Source organism: Doryrhamphus excisus, linkage group LG20 (assembly GCF_037039965.1).
Source record: "Doryrhamphus excisus strain RoL-2023G ecotype Guam linkage group LG20, RoL_Dexc_Guam_v1.1, whole genome shotgun sequence".
Classification (NCBI taxonomy): domain Eukaryota; kingdom Metazoa; phylum Chordata; class Actinopteri; order Syngnathiformes; family Syngnathidae; genus Doryrhamphus; species Doryrhamphus excisus.
Genome location: NC_136376.1, coordinates 13,942,389 through 13,959,732, shown reverse-complemented (window position 1 = coordinate 13,959,732; position 17,344 = coordinate 13,942,389). Strand labels below are relative to the sequence as shown.

At 38.9% G+C, this 17,344-nt stretch overlaps 1 protein-coding gene across 3 annotated transcripts in view; it reads left to right on the top strand.

Moving 5' to 3' along the window:
* Window positions 1-17,344, top strand: part of khdrbs2 (KH domain containing, RNA binding, signal transduction associated 2) — a 70,638-nt gene that overhangs the window by 13,914 nt on the left and 39,380 nt on the right. For all 3 annotated transcript variants that reach the window (XR_009120386.2, XR_009120385.2, XM_058058717.2), the window contains exons 2-3: window positions 4,732-4,859; window positions 14,474-14,590. Coding sequence is in view for 1 of the 3 variants with exons in the window: in XM_058058717.2 (XP_057914700.2) it covers window positions 4,732-4,859; window positions 14,474-14,590 (245 nt within the window). In the remaining 2 variants the exon portion in view is untranslated. The remainder of the gene's footprint in view (window positions 1-4,731; window positions 4,860-14,473; window positions 14,591-17,344) is intronic.

The window sequence follows — 17,344 nt, the reverse complement described above, 5'->3', positions numbered from 1 at the left end:
TCCCTACAAGCCACAGAGTAAGGAGGCTTGCATGTACCGATCGATCGGCGCAGATTTACTTAATTTTATATGATATCTTATCTAGCAATCTTATCTGCCCCTGCAAAGGTCTGAAAGTCAACACTGCCCCCTTTTTGCCCTGCCAGACTGACAGCTCGGAATCCAGCCTAAAACCAAAGCTAGCCGAAACAAAGAGCCAGGCAGTGGCCTGCTGTCAGCGCTTATGAGCAGTGGAAAGAGCAAAGCGACTGTAACCAAGGGTTTCAGGACACATGCTGATGCCGTGGAAGTTCGGTGTAAATACTGTAAAGGATAAAGGGCCACGGCTGCAGAAGGCACATTTATTCCTGTAAACAGCTCGTCTCTGTAGGAACAGTAAAGAGACCTTGTCAACACACACACACACATACACACTTCCAGCCTTCAAAATAAGAACACTGCGCACCACATCCTGTTTACTTATGGAACAGAATAGAGTGTCATAAAAAAATAGCTTACACCACTATGAGAAATATGTTGGAGTTTATGGCATTAGACAAACATGCATTTTCACTCGCTGTGCACTTTATTTTTGGTAAAAGGCTCAAATCAGGTCTACGGTGTTTGTTAACCTTGACGGAGGTCTGGCTCTATTCTAGTTACTTTTGTTTTGGTGTCTTTGGAAGAGTACATCAGCTCTCCCCAAGCATGAAACAACAGCAGGCTGACAGTGAAGAGACTCCTAACGTGAATCCCATAGTTGACCATTTCAACTCTCTTTTCCCCCCAATTCGTCTCTGAGCTGCTCTGCTGAAGCAGTTTTGGCCATTGCATCAGAGCGGATCAAGAGCACCAGAATAGTCACTGAGAGTTGAAATGATTCGCTTCCCCAATGAGATTTTTTTTTTCCTTTTTTTTTTGATCCTGTGTGAGAATTGAAAGCAATGACCTTCAAATCACATTCTTGGCTTTCTGATCCTCACGCTTACGTCCACTTTTTTTGGCGGGCGGGGAAACGATGACGCTTGTGCGAATGTTTTGCCACATTTGTTCACTGTAAGCCGATTTTCCTGTGGCTTTGCCTCTCTTTCACACAAACACAATCTTCTTGTGGCAGGCTGCAGACCACAGGAGAGGTGTTTCCCATCATGCACTGTTCTGGGGTATAATTACTCTTACGGCTTTTTATAAAAAAACATTATTACTTCATGCATATGATATGAACAATGTGGCCAAAGTTCAGAATGTACATAAAGGAGGCATACAAATACTTCATGAGGACTATTTAATGATGTGTCTTGACCATATGTAATTGTGTCAGTCATTAGTTCACCCAACCGCCCGCTGGTGTAATTAGCAATGAAACTGTATTTCACAAATGAGCAGCAGGAGATAGCGATTAAACACCATCTTCCATGCAGTTTTAGCAGAAATAGCAGTAATAAGGGCCATGATGCCTTTGAGGACATGAGTGCATTTGGATGGAATTGAGAACAAAGGTGAGCATTGAATCCTGAGTTTCCTTAGATTTAATGCTGTTTTTGTTTGTTTTGCTGTTTTGTTCAATATTAGACCAAAATAATTATTTTTTAAAACGTCTTTACTGAGGCTGCACACCGTGTTTTTTTTCCAAAAACATGACTCCAAATTGACCTCTTGTCCAAAGACAGCTGGGATAGGCTCCAGCATGCCTACGACCTTAGTTAGGATAAGCGGTATAGAAAATGGATGGATGGATGATTTACTGAAATCACAAAAAGACAGTACAGTAAAGTCTCGTTATATCGATATCGGTTAAAACGAATTACTACTTATTACGATACTATTTTCATTTCCCGGCAAATTTCTAGTCTTTTATGATATAATTAGCTCCGTTAGTACGATACACGGTTATTATGATAATCCGGTTACTAGGATGCCCTTTTCATCTCCCGCCAGCCAATTTGGTCTGCTTATATCGATACAAAAGCAGCTTAAATCAATCTTTGCTTAAGGATTTCAATACCAAAAAAGAACACGGCGAACGGCTGCTTCCAGTCAACTTTATTTTTCACACTTCCACCACCAGAGTGCAGCACACACAGCGGAAAACACCCGTCCCTCACGCCTACCCCTCCGGGTGGCAACACCTTCCCTATCGATAGTTCCGGGGTGAATTATGTCCCGGTAACCGGTAATCACTACAGCGTAAGTTTATTTTTATTTACTGTAGTACAAAATCTATTGTAGTACAAAAGCATGCTAGATACACAATCCATGAACTCAAGGAGAAAATTACATGCCATATCAAAGATCCGCCCACTTTTAATGCAGTTCGGCGCAGGATCGGATATATGGATAGTCCGGTTATATCGGTACTTTTTCCGACTCCCGAGAATATCGATATAACGAGACTTTACTGTACGTTCCTCTTGGCAAGTGTTTGATGTGTCTGCCTCGTTGGTCATCTTATTAGCTTAACATTGGCGTCAAAACTGTTTTCATGTCTGTTTCTCATTTTACATTATTTTAATATTTGATTTGTTTTGAAAGTAAAAATGCACTTTTTTTGGTATTTTGCCCATAATCCACAATGCGTGAGGGAGCTAACACACTATAGTATTGTATAGTATTGCAGTAGCTAACACAATGAACTATTTTCCTGCTGTAGTGTTAGAATAAAATGTAGATAGAATTATTATAGTGTCAGTTATCACCTTTATATCCATTTGCTTAGACAATAGAAAGTGTTTGATTGTGCTGAAGAAGAAATGTTCCTGTGACCCTGATCAGAGACCCCCAGCGACCCCCAGGTCCTGGAGGTGCCTGGATGCGCCAACAGCAACCCTGCAGATGCTCATGTTAATCCTGCAAGAAAGTGTCAAGATAAGAACTCATAAAACAATAAAAGTAATTACTCTCACTTATACACACACACATAGACAAACAAATACAGCTTGTGCAACTGCCCCCCCCTTAGATTTGCACGACCATGTAGTAGGGACCCCCGAAAAGGAATAAAAAGAGAGGAGTGTGAACTGCATATTCAGAGTGGAGCGGCATGTCACTGGGTATGTGCCTTCACTCTCCTCGCTGCGAGTAACTTTGAGTGTTGTTGTCTGTCTCTGACATGCACAGTCAACTGTGGGACCTTATATAGACAGTTATTATATTTCCAAATCATGTCCAATCAACTGAATTTACTGCAGGTGGACTCCAATTAAGCTGTAGAAAGATCTCAAGGATGATCAGTGGAAAAAAGATGCACCTGAGCTCAATTTTGAGCTTCATGGCAAAGGCTGTGAATACTTATGTAAATGTGATTTTTTTGTTTTCTATTTTTAATAAATTCAAAACATGTCAAAAAAAACCTTTTTCACATTGTCATAATGGAGTATTTTGTGCAGAATTTTGAGGTAAGAGATTAATTTAATACAGTTTGGAATGAGGCTGTAACATGACAAAATGTAGAAAAAGTGAAGCGCTGTGAATACTTTCCGGATGCACTGTAGTACAGCCCAATTAATAAGTCAACATAGCACAAGTTGAAAGGCTGGGGGATTACCAAAGCATACAATTCAAGCAGCCATGTTACTTTTAAGAATAGTATATTGGCATTATATTAATAAATATTATTTGATCATGTCATATTCGGCATCCCAGCTACTGTAAGACCCAATAGGTGGTTGAAAATTGCATGAGTCTGCACAAGAAGGATTGGATTTATCACCAGTCGTGCAGAAAGTGATGCCAATTAGACTCAGCTATGGCATAGGTGTGCTGTATTATTAGTATTTTTAGTAGAATTATTTTTTATCAATGACAATAATATCTTTAAGTGTCAGTTTGTGAGATAATAAAAATGTTAAAATATACCTGTATTGTTTTGTGAAACGTTTTCCAGTCATATTTTTCCATTGATTTCTTTGGATAAAATGTCTCATTTTTGGAGAAAAACCTGAAAATATGAATCCTGAATGGTGCATGTGCAGGGATCCACCGTAGTGGAGTCTTTTTTCTTTGAAGCTGCAGCAGTCTGCATGGACGGTGATAGGTGCTACTGGTGGTGGTGAGTCAGCCAGTGACTTTAAATGTTCCTGTCATTTCCATTACTGTATCAGTGGGATAGATAGATGAACAGACAGATCTGTTCTGTAGTGCTACCAGTTCTTTTTTCACCTATGAAATACAACTCATCTGTGTGATAAGGATCTAAAGGAGCAACTATCTCTGGCAAAATGTGTGAATTTCATGTTTAAAGTGGGTTTATCACATTTCTGCATCTTCATTTTAATGCTTGCTTGACTGCTTTAGCTCAAGTGCTTCTAAAATATCCATCCAGGAAGTGACTATTGGGGGTGTTTTTGCCAGGATGATATAGTATGCTGAATTGGTCATGAGTTCCATAATGCTAGATGTATGCAAGATGACAATTGGGCCAATTGGGAGACAAGATTCACCACACGTGCAAATGATACAGCGACAAAGTGTGCTTTGATTGGAATTAATGATCTGTAAATATGATGTTAATGTGAGAGCTCACTGATGCAAATGGCTCCTCTCTAATGATACCAAACAGTGCGGTAAACTCGGATCGTAATGTGATTCTATTTACAGCTGCGCACGGCTTAATTTCTCCCAATGTGTCCCCAGTGTCAGACTATTTGGTTGTCACTATTTGCAGTCGCCCTGTGATCAGATGAGACCACACTGACTGATGCACAACTTAGCTCACACTCTGTTCTATCTTGTTTTGGTTTTGCTCCGCTGCAGAAATTGAAAAGCATGAAGGTGATGAACTGCGAAAAGATGGCATTATGAAGAAATACCTTGATATCATCAGCAATAAAAATATCAAGCTGTCCGAGAGAGTTCTCATCCCAGTGCAACAGTATCCTAAGGTAAGATGTACTGTAACTGCTGTGTTGGTGTGTGTGTATCAATTCAATCAACTCAATTTACAACGCAGTTGACATTAATTCGTTTATAAAAAGGGGAAAAGTAATTGAGAGCTGATACATAAAGAAAAGTCCTTTATTGTCTCTTAGCGTCATTTTCTTTAGGGTAAATATATTGCAAACTAATTTCCATTTACATGATTGCAGAATGATGCTTTCCTAATTGCATTTATACAATGATGACTGGTAGCTCCGGTAGGTAAATGAGGAACTGATTAACTGATAGTTAATGAAAACACAGCAGAATTTAGAAATAACAACAGCTATGAACTTCGTATAAAATGAAGGTAAAACACAAAAGTGAAACAACGTCATCAAAATAAAAAAAACATGTACAACACGGTCACAACAGTCTTAAATGTCACTAAACACTAAGCACTTTGTTTAAGAAATACAGTAAAGTCTCGTTATATCGATATTGTCGGGAGTCGGAAAAAATATCGATATAACCGGACTGTCGGTATATCCGATCCTGCGCCGAACTGCATTAAAAGTGGGCAATAATGCACTCGACATTGTTCTATGATTTAGAACAATGTCTATACTGCAGGCATGTGTTTGGCCAGCTATGTGGGGCGGGTTGAGCATGACCTGTGAACCAGGAAGTGCGGGAATCGGTGTGTGTGCTGCACTCTGGTGGTGGAAGTGTGAAAAATAAAGTTGACTGGAAGCAGCCGTTCGCCGTGTTTTTTTTTGGTATTGAAATCCTTAAGCAAAGATTGATTTAAGCTGCTTTTGTATCGATATAAGCAGACCAAATTGGCTGGCGGGAGATGAAAAGGGCATCATAGTAACCGGATTATCATAATAACCGGGTATCGTACTAACGGAACTAATTATATCATAAAAGACTAGAAATTTGCCGGGAAATGAAAATAGTATCGTAATAAGCAGTACTTCCATATAACCGATATCGATATAACGAGACTTTACTGTATAGCCAACAACACAAACATTCATTCATTCATTTTCTATCGCTTATCCTCATGAGCGTCGCGGGCATGCTGGAGCCTATCCCAGTTATAAATGAAACCATTTAAGACATAAAGAAGATTCCTGCTCGGTAAACGTGTTCTGGTGCGGTCACAGTTGAGTTGTGCAATAAACACGCAATAAAAGCCTTTTGTTGTGGCTATCAAGACTTGTACTTGTGTGTTATTGTAACACTCGGTGACCAGTGTTGAATGCTACATATAATCATTGCGTCGTCTGAATGCCGTGTGTATGTATTTTAGTTCATTTAGCAATTTTTACTTTGGGAAATGCTAAATTTAGACAAGAAATACATAAAATTTGCTTGAATATGCATATTTCTGGAGGCTGTATTCAACCACAAAACTGGTCCTAACATTACAATTTTTTTACCATTATTAAAGCACTGTAGACATGAAATAACACTACTTATTATTATTGCAAAAACTGTAATGCACAGGCTACATGATCACTGCAGGAATACAAGAGACAACTGCCACTAGCAAAACAAGCAACTGAGCTAACTATATAGCCTCTCCAATTTACTTATTATAAACTTTGTGTTAGTGTTTCAAATGGATTGGGGAGGAAGGATGAAGTAAGAAGCCAAAACCTTACCACTTCCACACGGAATGGGAGAACACATGCAGTGTGAAGGTAATCTAATCTCATGTCATGTAACATTACTGAAGCAGAGTGGCCAGAATACTACATATAGAAAATGCAGTAGTCCATAGTCAACCATGAAACAGCAGTCACGATAGAGTGCGCGAGTGATGATCGAACCGCGACTACACCAGTAAAGATACTGATAAATGAATACAACATTATGATCTTTTTGTAAAAGATGTTGATTTGATTATACAGGTGTCCCTTGTTGTGTCCACTAAGTTGTATGCAGAGTATTACTAAAGGGCACCACTACCTGCCTTCCTTTCAAGTCACACTCTTACTTATGTCGCTGTCTCCTTGAGTACGCAATAAGGTCCTGCCTTGGCGGTGCAGCAATGGAGAAATTTACAAGGTCTCATAAATCTGTTCTGTCAGGTTTTTGATGTGCGGCACTGGCCATTCTTGCTTACAGCAGCCACCCCGCCTGAATGTAATTAAATGTAAATTTAATGACATTATTACTTGAGAGAACTCTTCTGCATAGTTTCCGATATGCTGAATTAGTGCATGGAAGATTAATGTCATCTTGTAGCAAAAGCACCAGTAATCCCATTTACTTTTAGTAATGCACTATACATGGGTGGCGTGCAGGATGCTTTACCACTGCTGCATTCTGGAACAGTCATGTTGGACTTTTTGTTCGGTCTATGCTTATATTTTGTTAGATATGGGTCCTTTACAGTTGTAGGAGGTAGCTGCAGAGCGCACCTGTTGGTGACTGTAAGTTTCATCAGTCAAAAAATGTGTCGGTATGCAAGTTCACCAAACTCCCAATCTCATTCCGCCAGCATTTTGTTTGTGTTCAGTCTTTCTCAGTTGTCTTTAAGTTAATGTTTCAGTTGTTTTTTCAGGGGTAGCTACAGGAGCATATAGTTGTCACAAGCTCTCACGGCTGTCAACGGTCGTGTTAACTCCTTGGTGCGTGAGAGTCAGGATAAATTAACGTTTAAAAACATGTGAAATTAGTCGCAACGCACTATAAGCCACAAGACCAGCCAAACTATGAAAATGGCGACTTTAGTAATTATGGTTCTATTTGGCTCAGCTAGACTACTGTTAGTTGCCTGTTTGTTGTTGTTCACTAACGTCCCATACCTGTGACTGTCTTGTGTCCTGAGGATTCCTGAATTTTTGAGCTTTTGGCGCAGTCCACTGAATGGAGGCGAGACATTGTTGTTATAGTTTCAGACGTGCTCGTTTTACCATCCAAATGTCTGCAGTGCATGGAAAAGGTCCACTGTGCATGCTGGCACATTGAAGGAAATTAATCTTCATGAAAGTCAGTTGGTGCTTAGAATGTACATCTGCCGTGAAAAACGCTGATATGTGCCATCTGTGTGAGACGGGCCTCCATAATGGGACATGAAGGGTTCATTTGCAAATAAACTGCCTTTTGGGTTTGTTTGTTTAAGGTGTATATGATTAAAACACAGATCACTATGTAATGTATTTAATGGCAGCAACAATCTATACCAGGGGTGGGCAAACTTTTTGACTCACGGGCCGCATTGATATGACAAAATTTACGGGGGGAGGGGGGGAGGGGGCAGACTATATATTTTACACGTATATATATTTTTATTGTATCTGTAAAATTGTCATGCAATCTGCTATTATTATTTATAATTTTATATTTATATTTAAATATTTTAAAAATAATAAAATATTATAATAATTACAATAAAATTAAAATAATAATTATTATATTATTATTATGTAAAATATGCAAATATACAATAATATTATATATAATTAATATAATAATTAGCATTAATATAATAGTTCTAATAATAATTATAATAATCTAATAATAATAATAATTATTATTATTATTATTAATACATTTTTTTTATTTAAAAGCGCCTTTCAGGACACCCAAGGTCGCTGAACAGGAGATAAAAACACCAATATAAAATACAAGATAAAAGCCAACAAACAATAAATTTATTATTATTATTATTATTATTATTATTATTATTATTATTATTATTATTATTATTATTATTATTATTATTATTATTATTATTATTATTATGTGCTTGTGTCCCTTTTTTCAGGAGCACTTTGTAAACAACAGACCATGTCAAAAAACGAAATTGATAAAACCATCAAAAGGTTGGCTCAGGCCATGATGTCAGGTTGTATGTTGAGTTTAAATGAAATACTTTGGAAAGATTGGGCGGGCCGTATTCAAACACTTGGCGGGCCGGATGTGGCCCCCGGGCCGTAGTTTGCCCACCCCTGATCTATACAATAGTTTAGCGCTTATCCTCCCAAGGGTCGCGGGTGTGCTGGACCTATCCCAGCTGTCTTCGTGCAATCATAATAAAATTATTTGCAAGAAAAAAGTCTATTTTTGCCCTGTGATTGGCCGGTGACCAGTCTAGGGTGAAGACAGCTGGGATAGGCTCCAGCCCCCCCTCGACCCTATTGAGGATAAGCGGTGGAAAATGAATGAAAATGAATGAATGAAAGTCCATTATTTAGTTCATGTAATTATTGGTGCAGTAAAATGACTAAATGAAATAGGACTGGCTACACTAAATGTTTTTTTTGTGTTTTTTTTTAAACAATCTCTGTATTCTCTGCTGTATTTTGACACTGAGCGTCATCTGAGATGACAAGATGCTGCCGCGCAGCAATCAAATGGTTGATCTAGCTAACCATCATCTTTTCACCACACAAATAATAACATGAAACTTACAGAATAGGTCAAGTGTCACATGATATTAGGCTGTTAAAGACACATTTATCTTTCATCAAAAACAATCCAATTTGATGGGCGTTTCATCATGTCACATTTACAATTGCATCCATCATGTGGACCAGCGTGTTTGGTACACCTCTTGCTGTAAAACATGATAGATTAGATGTTTTACAGCCTCCCAAGGTGTGAACACTCATGTGGTTCCTCAAGTAGTCATACGTATAGTTGAGGGGTTGTTGTTGGCGGTTTTTGAAATGTGATGCACAAAGTACAATGAAACCTCGATTAGCATAATACATTTTTTTCAGAAGGTCTGACAGACTGAAATATACTGTAACCAAATACATTTTTCCCATCACAAATTCTGAAAACCTAATTAATCTGTTCCAGAAAGCAAAAAATGTTAACACAAAACAGCCAGATGCAGCTTTTAGATAGATTGATACAAATCAGCCATACATCTTTCAATGAATCCATGTAGAGACATGCACTGGGTGTCACATATGCTCTGTAACCTCCATTGACTGAACACCAAAATGGATGTAAATTGTAGTAGCGTGCAAGCTGGTCATTGATTTTTAATACATCAGCAAAAAAATCAAAAGTTTGGTGGAGGAGATGCTATAAAAGTGGAAAGTTTGCCCCGGAAAGGAGAGGAATGAAGATTAGCCGCAGCAAGACGGAGTATATGTGTGTTAATGAGAGGGACCCATGTGGAAGAGTGAGGTTACAGGGAGAAGAGATACAGACGGTGGAGAATTTTACTTAGGGTCAACAGTTCAGAACAATGGAGATTGTGAAAAGGAGGTGAAGAAGCGTGTGCAGGCAGGATGAAACGGGTGGTGAAAAATATCAGGTGTGAAGGAAGAGTTTCAGCTAAAATGAAAGGAAAGTATATAAAACTGTGGTGAGACCAGCCATGTTGTTTGGTCTAGAGACGGCGCCACTGAAGAAAAGACAGGGAGCAGAACTGGAGGTAGCAGAGATGAGGATGCTGATGTTCACAGTGGGAGTGACCAGGATGGATAGGATCAGGAAGGAGGACATAACATTACATGTTAAAGGCCTTGGAGATAAAGCCAGTTATGGTTGGGACATGTCCAGAGGAGAGATAGTGAATATATTGGTAGAAGGATGCTGCCAGGTAGGAGGTGTAGAGGAAGACCAAAGAGGAGGTTTATGGATGTAGTGAAGGAGGACATGAGGGTAGTTGGTGTGAGGAGACAGATGCAGAAGACAGAGTTGGATGGAGGTGGTTGATTTGCTGTGGCGACCCCTGAAGGGAAAAGTCGAAAGAGAAAAAATTAAGAAGAAGCAAAAAATCTAAAGTTTGGAATGATTTTACAAATTCAATCGTATTTAATTGTACAATACATTGTTATCGTAACATGTTTATATTGATGCAATGTAAATGACTATTCCCAAAGACTCGATGTCTTACACTTCGCTCTTCAACCCCATCTTTCCAAGAGTCCGTATTTCTTCACCTCAGTAGGGTTTCTCACATCAATAACCCAGAATGGAGCCAAAGAAAGTTGCAAGTGCTTTTCACAAAGAAGATTGAGAAACACTATTGAATTCAATAAATAACTCACAACAAAAGAGGAAGGCAGCGTCGGTGTTGATCTCGCTGCCACATCATGTCTTTGGGGACACTCGCCTCTTCAGTGAAGATAAAAATAAAACTTAAATGTTTGTTTATTCTTTACATTTGTCATTTCTACTGATTTAGAATAGTTTTACGCATGTAAAACTATAATTCTAAAACTATAAAAACATGTTTTTTGTCAACATTTTTTAGAATCAACCACTGATGACGTAGCTGACCTTTGTTTGCGTTAGCCATTCGGTTAGCAATCGAAGTATGCTGACTAGGACATTTGGGATTAAAAAATACTCTACATTAAGGACTCACTCAGTGTATTAACAACACAAGATGCACGACATGCTGTACGCAAAGTGAGTCACAAAACACACTAACCAAGGCGTGTGCTAACCGAGGCTCCACTGTATGTACTCCAGAAACATTTTGTGGAAACCAAGTGGAACAGTTTAACAAGCTAATTTTGCACAGCAAGTTGTGCATACACGTACAGCTTGTGACATATTAATTTGTATTATGTCCTTGTAAATGGTTCCACTTTTTGAGTATATCCAGCCTGAGTTATGGTGACCTTTAGGTATAGCGCCGCAGCAGTGCTCTGCTCGTAGCAAAATTACATTTTTGTCCGTGTCCCAAAAAAAGCTGATATTATAGAAAGGTGTTTTGCTTAGATAAGTGCTGAAGCCATGTTGTAAATTAAACATAAGCACATTTTATAGTGTTGTGACTGCCACTGAAAGTATTAGAAATGGTCTTTACAAAGATGCTCATTTCCATTGACACTGAGGCAATAATTCAACAATAGGTGGCTCTAATTAGGAATGGTGTTATAGAAGCACTGCTTGTCTGGCATTATCATCTTGAAAGTTTTATTACAGCTTTTGTATTGAATTCCATGACACTTGTGCAGCCCTAGCATCCTTCTTTGTAATATCTGCATAGCTGTCATTGTTGAGACAGCGGGGGGCACATTGCATCATTTCAAACCCCATTTAACAGCACTACCTTGCCCCCTCTCCAAAGCCCAAATTGTCCTCCGTGGAGCTGCAGAGTGGCTCCAGACATTAACTTAATGAAAACAGGCCACTCTCCTTCTAATGCCAAGCAAGTGTGTTCCCACCATCGCAGCCATGACCATCTGCTGTCCACCTCCCTGCCAGCAAAGGCAAAGTCCTGTCAAAGCATCCTCTCTAAAAGTGCCTTAATTACGCCGATCAGAGGACCAGCAAGGACAGCAGGGATCCTTTTATTTTCTTAAGGACGATTTCATCTGTGTGTCCCCTGACGGGTGTTAATGTTGAGCGAAGCAGCTGAGTGTGCAGTTGTTGGAGTTGAGTCACAGCAGCTCCACAGCTGGCCCAGGAGTTATTAGTAGCTCAGCCTCAGCAGGAGAGGGTTGTTTTGTGAGAAGGTTAATATCATTTGGGTTCAGCTTGGATCGGTCTAGTGAAGGTGTGGTGGGCGGCCGACCACCTGTTCAACTCTGAGGGAGTGGGGGTGGTCTCTTCACAATGAGAGCAAACATTTGAAGGTCAAGTTTATCCGAGTTTTACCAAATAGTAGAAGAATATCAATATCAGTCGGGTGAACTATAGACACAGAAAGTGTTGTGTCATAGTCCAACACATTCCTTCCGGTGGACATATTTTCATCTTTCATTACTAGCAGTCATTACTACCAAAGTGGCGTGGCGTGCCGCCCACCCAGCCCCTGGCCCTGTAGCCTGATGTTTTTGTTGTCTTCAAAATGACGTATCCGTGATGTTAAAGCTCGTACACCCCGCTGTTTCAGGCATGTGTATGTTGTGAAATTAGCTTATCATGAGGGTTTATCATTTGGGTTTAAAGGGCCCGGTCGTTTCCCCCCGCCCCTGATTTGTTCCACGAGTGCTTGTAACACAACATAATTTCTAAAAACAGAACACACCGGGGAAAAAACAGCCAAAACCTGCACTATAACTAACTAATCTGTAGACACTCTAAGCCAGGGGCCTCAAATTCAATTTACTTGTGGGCCACTGGAGCTAGATTAATAAACGCATTTATTAAAAACAGAAAAATGAATAAACTTTGCTTTTGTTCCGATTTTCTACAAGAAAAGCTCTGACAAAACATTCCATTGTTCTCAAATATCTTAATTTTTATTTTTCTACACAAAATAAGATGAAAAATAAATAAACAAATCAAGAATAAAGAAAATCAATCAGTAATAAATAAATATAATAATAATAATAAAAACTTAAGAAACCACATATAGTTGGTGGGTAGACAAATGATTTTTTTCAGATTAAAATGAACAAAGCATTATTAGAGCCCTGTAGACATGACAAAACACGACTATAGTCACATTTATACTTTTTTTTATTTACAACATATTGCGCAACTGCAGGGTCTTGAGACACATGCTAACTCGCAAACTAGAGAGCTAGCCACCTAAACGGTAGCCTTCAAGTTATTTCCTTTAAACTTAAATAGCCAAAAACTTACCACTTCCACACGAATAAGGAGGATAACTATTAACAGTTATTTAACCTTTAACATGAACATTAATGAAACGTAATATTTTTTTCTGGGTACATGATACCATACAGCATCCATATCAAACTTGCGCGGGCCGCACTAACATTAAACTTTCATATCAAGGTGGGGGCCTCAAACTAGTGTCCTGTGGGCCACATTTGGCCCGCGGGCCGCATGTTTGAGACCCCTGCTCTAAGCGCTGCTTTTTCCTGCTCCTTTTCGGACATGTTGAATTACTGTAGACATGCAATGTACTCCAATGTTATCTTCTATGTTAAAAATAAAAATATGTTAAAAATAAACCAACACAAACACTGGGAGGAATTACATTTTTTTTTACCTCAGCCCAATGTAAAGTAGTTGAAGTTAATTAAAGTTTTTACAAAAATATATTTAAGTTATGTTTTCATTTGTCTCTTGTCAGCACCCGTATTCACCGGTATTCTCAGCCAACAAACAACCAAGGAACGTTTCTCCATGTGAATACAAGCCGGTGCACGGTTAAGAGGAAAATGATAGTCAACCCTGAGGCTTGAATCTGATCGTTTGTCATCTGGATAGTATTGCTTAATTTCCACAGGGACAAAACTCATTATTTCTGACTTTATCTCAACACTGACCTCTGGAATAGTCTCTAGGATGTTATTGGTTTCAGTCCATGTTTCCCCACCTTTTTCCCCTCTTCTCTGCACGACCAATATGAGATACATGACCAGCCAGGGCACAGTTCAAGCCAAAGATGGGTGCATTATGTTATGTTGGACCACAGATGAAAGTCCCATTCACCTTTAATGTGCGACACAAAAAGCGCAATTATATTGATTTATTGCTGGCTACATTATATGTTTTTCCCCCACATGACGGATGGTGAACGGAATCCGAGATTATATTGATAAAAGATGACTAATGGCCGTCAAACACCTTTTGCGGTTAAGCGTTTTTTGCCTAATGGATCACGTTTCTTTTCCTTCAAGGCCGTGAAAAGAAAAACTACTGACTGTATTTGTCCAAATGTTTATGTCACCATTTTGACTTTTTTCCACTTGTGACTACCATTTTTTTTCTCCTCTCACTTCTGTCGCAGTTTAATTTTGTTGGAAAGCTGCTGGGGCCTCGGGGAAATTCCATGAAAAGGCTACAAGAGGAAACAGGAGTGAAGATGTCCATCCTCGGAAAAGGGTCTATGAGGGATAAAGGCAAGGTAATATAAATCGATTTGTGTGGAAATATGCGGTATGTCATTGTTTAGCTCATCAAATAGATGGAAATAGTAAGAAAAACTTGACAATACACCAAGCCAGCAACATCCAAGCCAATAATGGAGATGAATAGCTTTAATCTGACAAACACATGTAGGGGAAGACTTATATATAAATTAAAAGCATATTGTGTAATTGTCATGTGTGAGTGCAACATAATGAAGCACTTTGCCTCAGTCATTTATCCTACTGACATGCCGTTCCCCGGAGCTAAACTTAGCAGAGCGTGCATGCTCTTTCATCGCAGGTTTCAGTGTCATCCTATAGAGTTACATCGCTCTTAATGCTGAAGACATCGTTTTCAAACAACACAACAGCCTTTGGTGAAAGTGGAGCTGCATTTCAATACAGTGGAACTTCGCTTTTCAGCATCGATCTGTTCCAAAAGGTTAGACAAAAACCGAAACATTCATTTTTACCGTGAAAAATCATGTAATCTAACTAATCCAGTAAATATTAGCCATGTGAATGATGTTTTATTGCAGTTTAGAGCCGAATATTTCTTCACTTGATCTTTGCAGTAAACATCAGCAGCAGGTACAATCATCATCACTTCCTCACTGGCCTGGCTCACTATCTATAATGTGTCTCCATTTCCTCTGCAACCTGTGTTAAAGGTTCCTACGCTTACATTGCAGTGTTATTCTAGTGGAAACTACTCGTACTTTACGAGGACGTTTGTCTTGAATTCAGTAGTGTTTTTCGCCGTTACTTCAACAACAGTTTTTTGCATACATATTTAATAAAAAAACAAAAGACTTCACCATGTACCCAGCCGGGAGAAGGCCCCAGGGCAGACCTCGGTCAGGATTATGTCTTACAGCTGGTCTGGTAATGCCATGGTGTCCACCCAGTGGAACTGGAGGTTGTGGCTGGGGACCGGGAAGTCTGGGCCCCCGCCACCCAGACCTGGATAAGTGCAGGAAGATGGATGAATGGATAGATAGACAAAAGCACAAATGCGCAGTGCTCTTGAACGGGTCATTAGTGTATCGCTTATTAGAGGAAAGATGGAGACCCATACGAGTTGTTATTTGTTCTGTATGCATTCTCTGAAGAAATAAACCCCATACAGACACTTGTGTAATAAAGATCATTAAAAGATTCCACTGGTAACAATCTGTGGTTTCCCTAATTGGCACCAACCAGCAGAGGGCGCAATAAATTGAGGCCTAACACATTTGCTCTTTCACTTGCTGACATTTTTTTCAGTCAGAGTCAGTAGGTTATTTTATGTTTATTGCATTGTCTCTTGATTCTTCATTTGGTTTCAATTGAACAAGAGGGATTTTGGTGCTGACCTGTGCTTTTTTTTCTTCTTTTCTTCTGCTTAAGGCCTTTAATATTTAATTGTTAAAAAAATAGATGGAATGCAGTTGCATCCCAGCAGGAGACACACTGGATGTAGTCATCCATCCATACATCCAAGGTGTTTTTTGTTTTGTTGTGTGTGCACAGAACACAAGTCACAATTTTATTTGGGTCAAATTTAGTGTGTTGGTAATGGTAATTAGGATCTGCTTATGGACCAAAAATGGTCTCGCTTTCATAAATTCTGGCTTTCTTTTTTTTTTTTTTGAAAGACTCAACACTACTCAGAAGAGCTTTAGGCACACCTTGGGTAGAAAATATACCATACGGCGGTGTTGACTGCGTCAGCATCAGCCAATGACGTTTGACTTGTTTTTGCATGGGACTTGAACAGTCGCATGCTACGTGTTAATGTCCCAGCAGAAGCGGTAGTAATTGTACATTTGATTAATTTTACTTAATGATTTGTCAGATCAACCTATGTACATGTTCAGACTTTTCCGCACCCCTAATCACTGGGTGGTTCTATTGATGGTCAATGCATTTGGCTCAGTGCTAATTGTCATTGTCGATATATTTTGCCAGTAAGGGTGTGCATAAAAGTGTTTCTTGCGTCATGCATTTACAGTATTTGGTAATTAAATACAAACCATCAATAAACATGAGGAATCACATGGGTCATGGCAGAAATTAAACAAAAACCCAGCAAAAGTGGGAAACAGGCATAACTACAAAAGGCTAAAATGTTGATAATAAATAACTAAAAAACTAAGATTTTTCTTTTTAAATGTAGAAAATATGTACGTAATTATGTATATATTTTTTTCCAGCATGTTTTTTTTAATTATAAATATCAAAAGGACAGCCCTGTCTATACGTAATTGTATAGACAATTAGATAAGGGATAATCATAACTCATAAAACATTTGTACTTCCCAGTCATTAGGAGAAATACCCACAATCATCTGCCACAGTTTTCTAGTATGCATTTGATCCAAAAAATTGTGATGAGCCAAACAAATGCTAATTTTATGTTGTAACCCTGACATTAAACTTTCGAACCAAGCTTCAGTATAAAAATGGATTTGGAGTACACACCAAGATAAAATGTTCAATTACAGAGAAATAAATATCCTTTCATTTCCACCTTTGTAACAAAGAACTGTTTTATCTCAGCGACCCTGATGCATTAGTGTGCAGGTTTGTCGAGGACATTTTTTTGAATGAGTTGACTACAAAGAACACTGAAATGGTAAGGTCTTCACTCCCTGAGGTGTTTGCCCTCGGCCTTTATACTATGTCACTCACAGATGCGCCTCAGCTAATGTTAAATATTGTGTTTCTCAGCTAATTAACTAGCATCTACTTCATTACTTGAAGAGTCT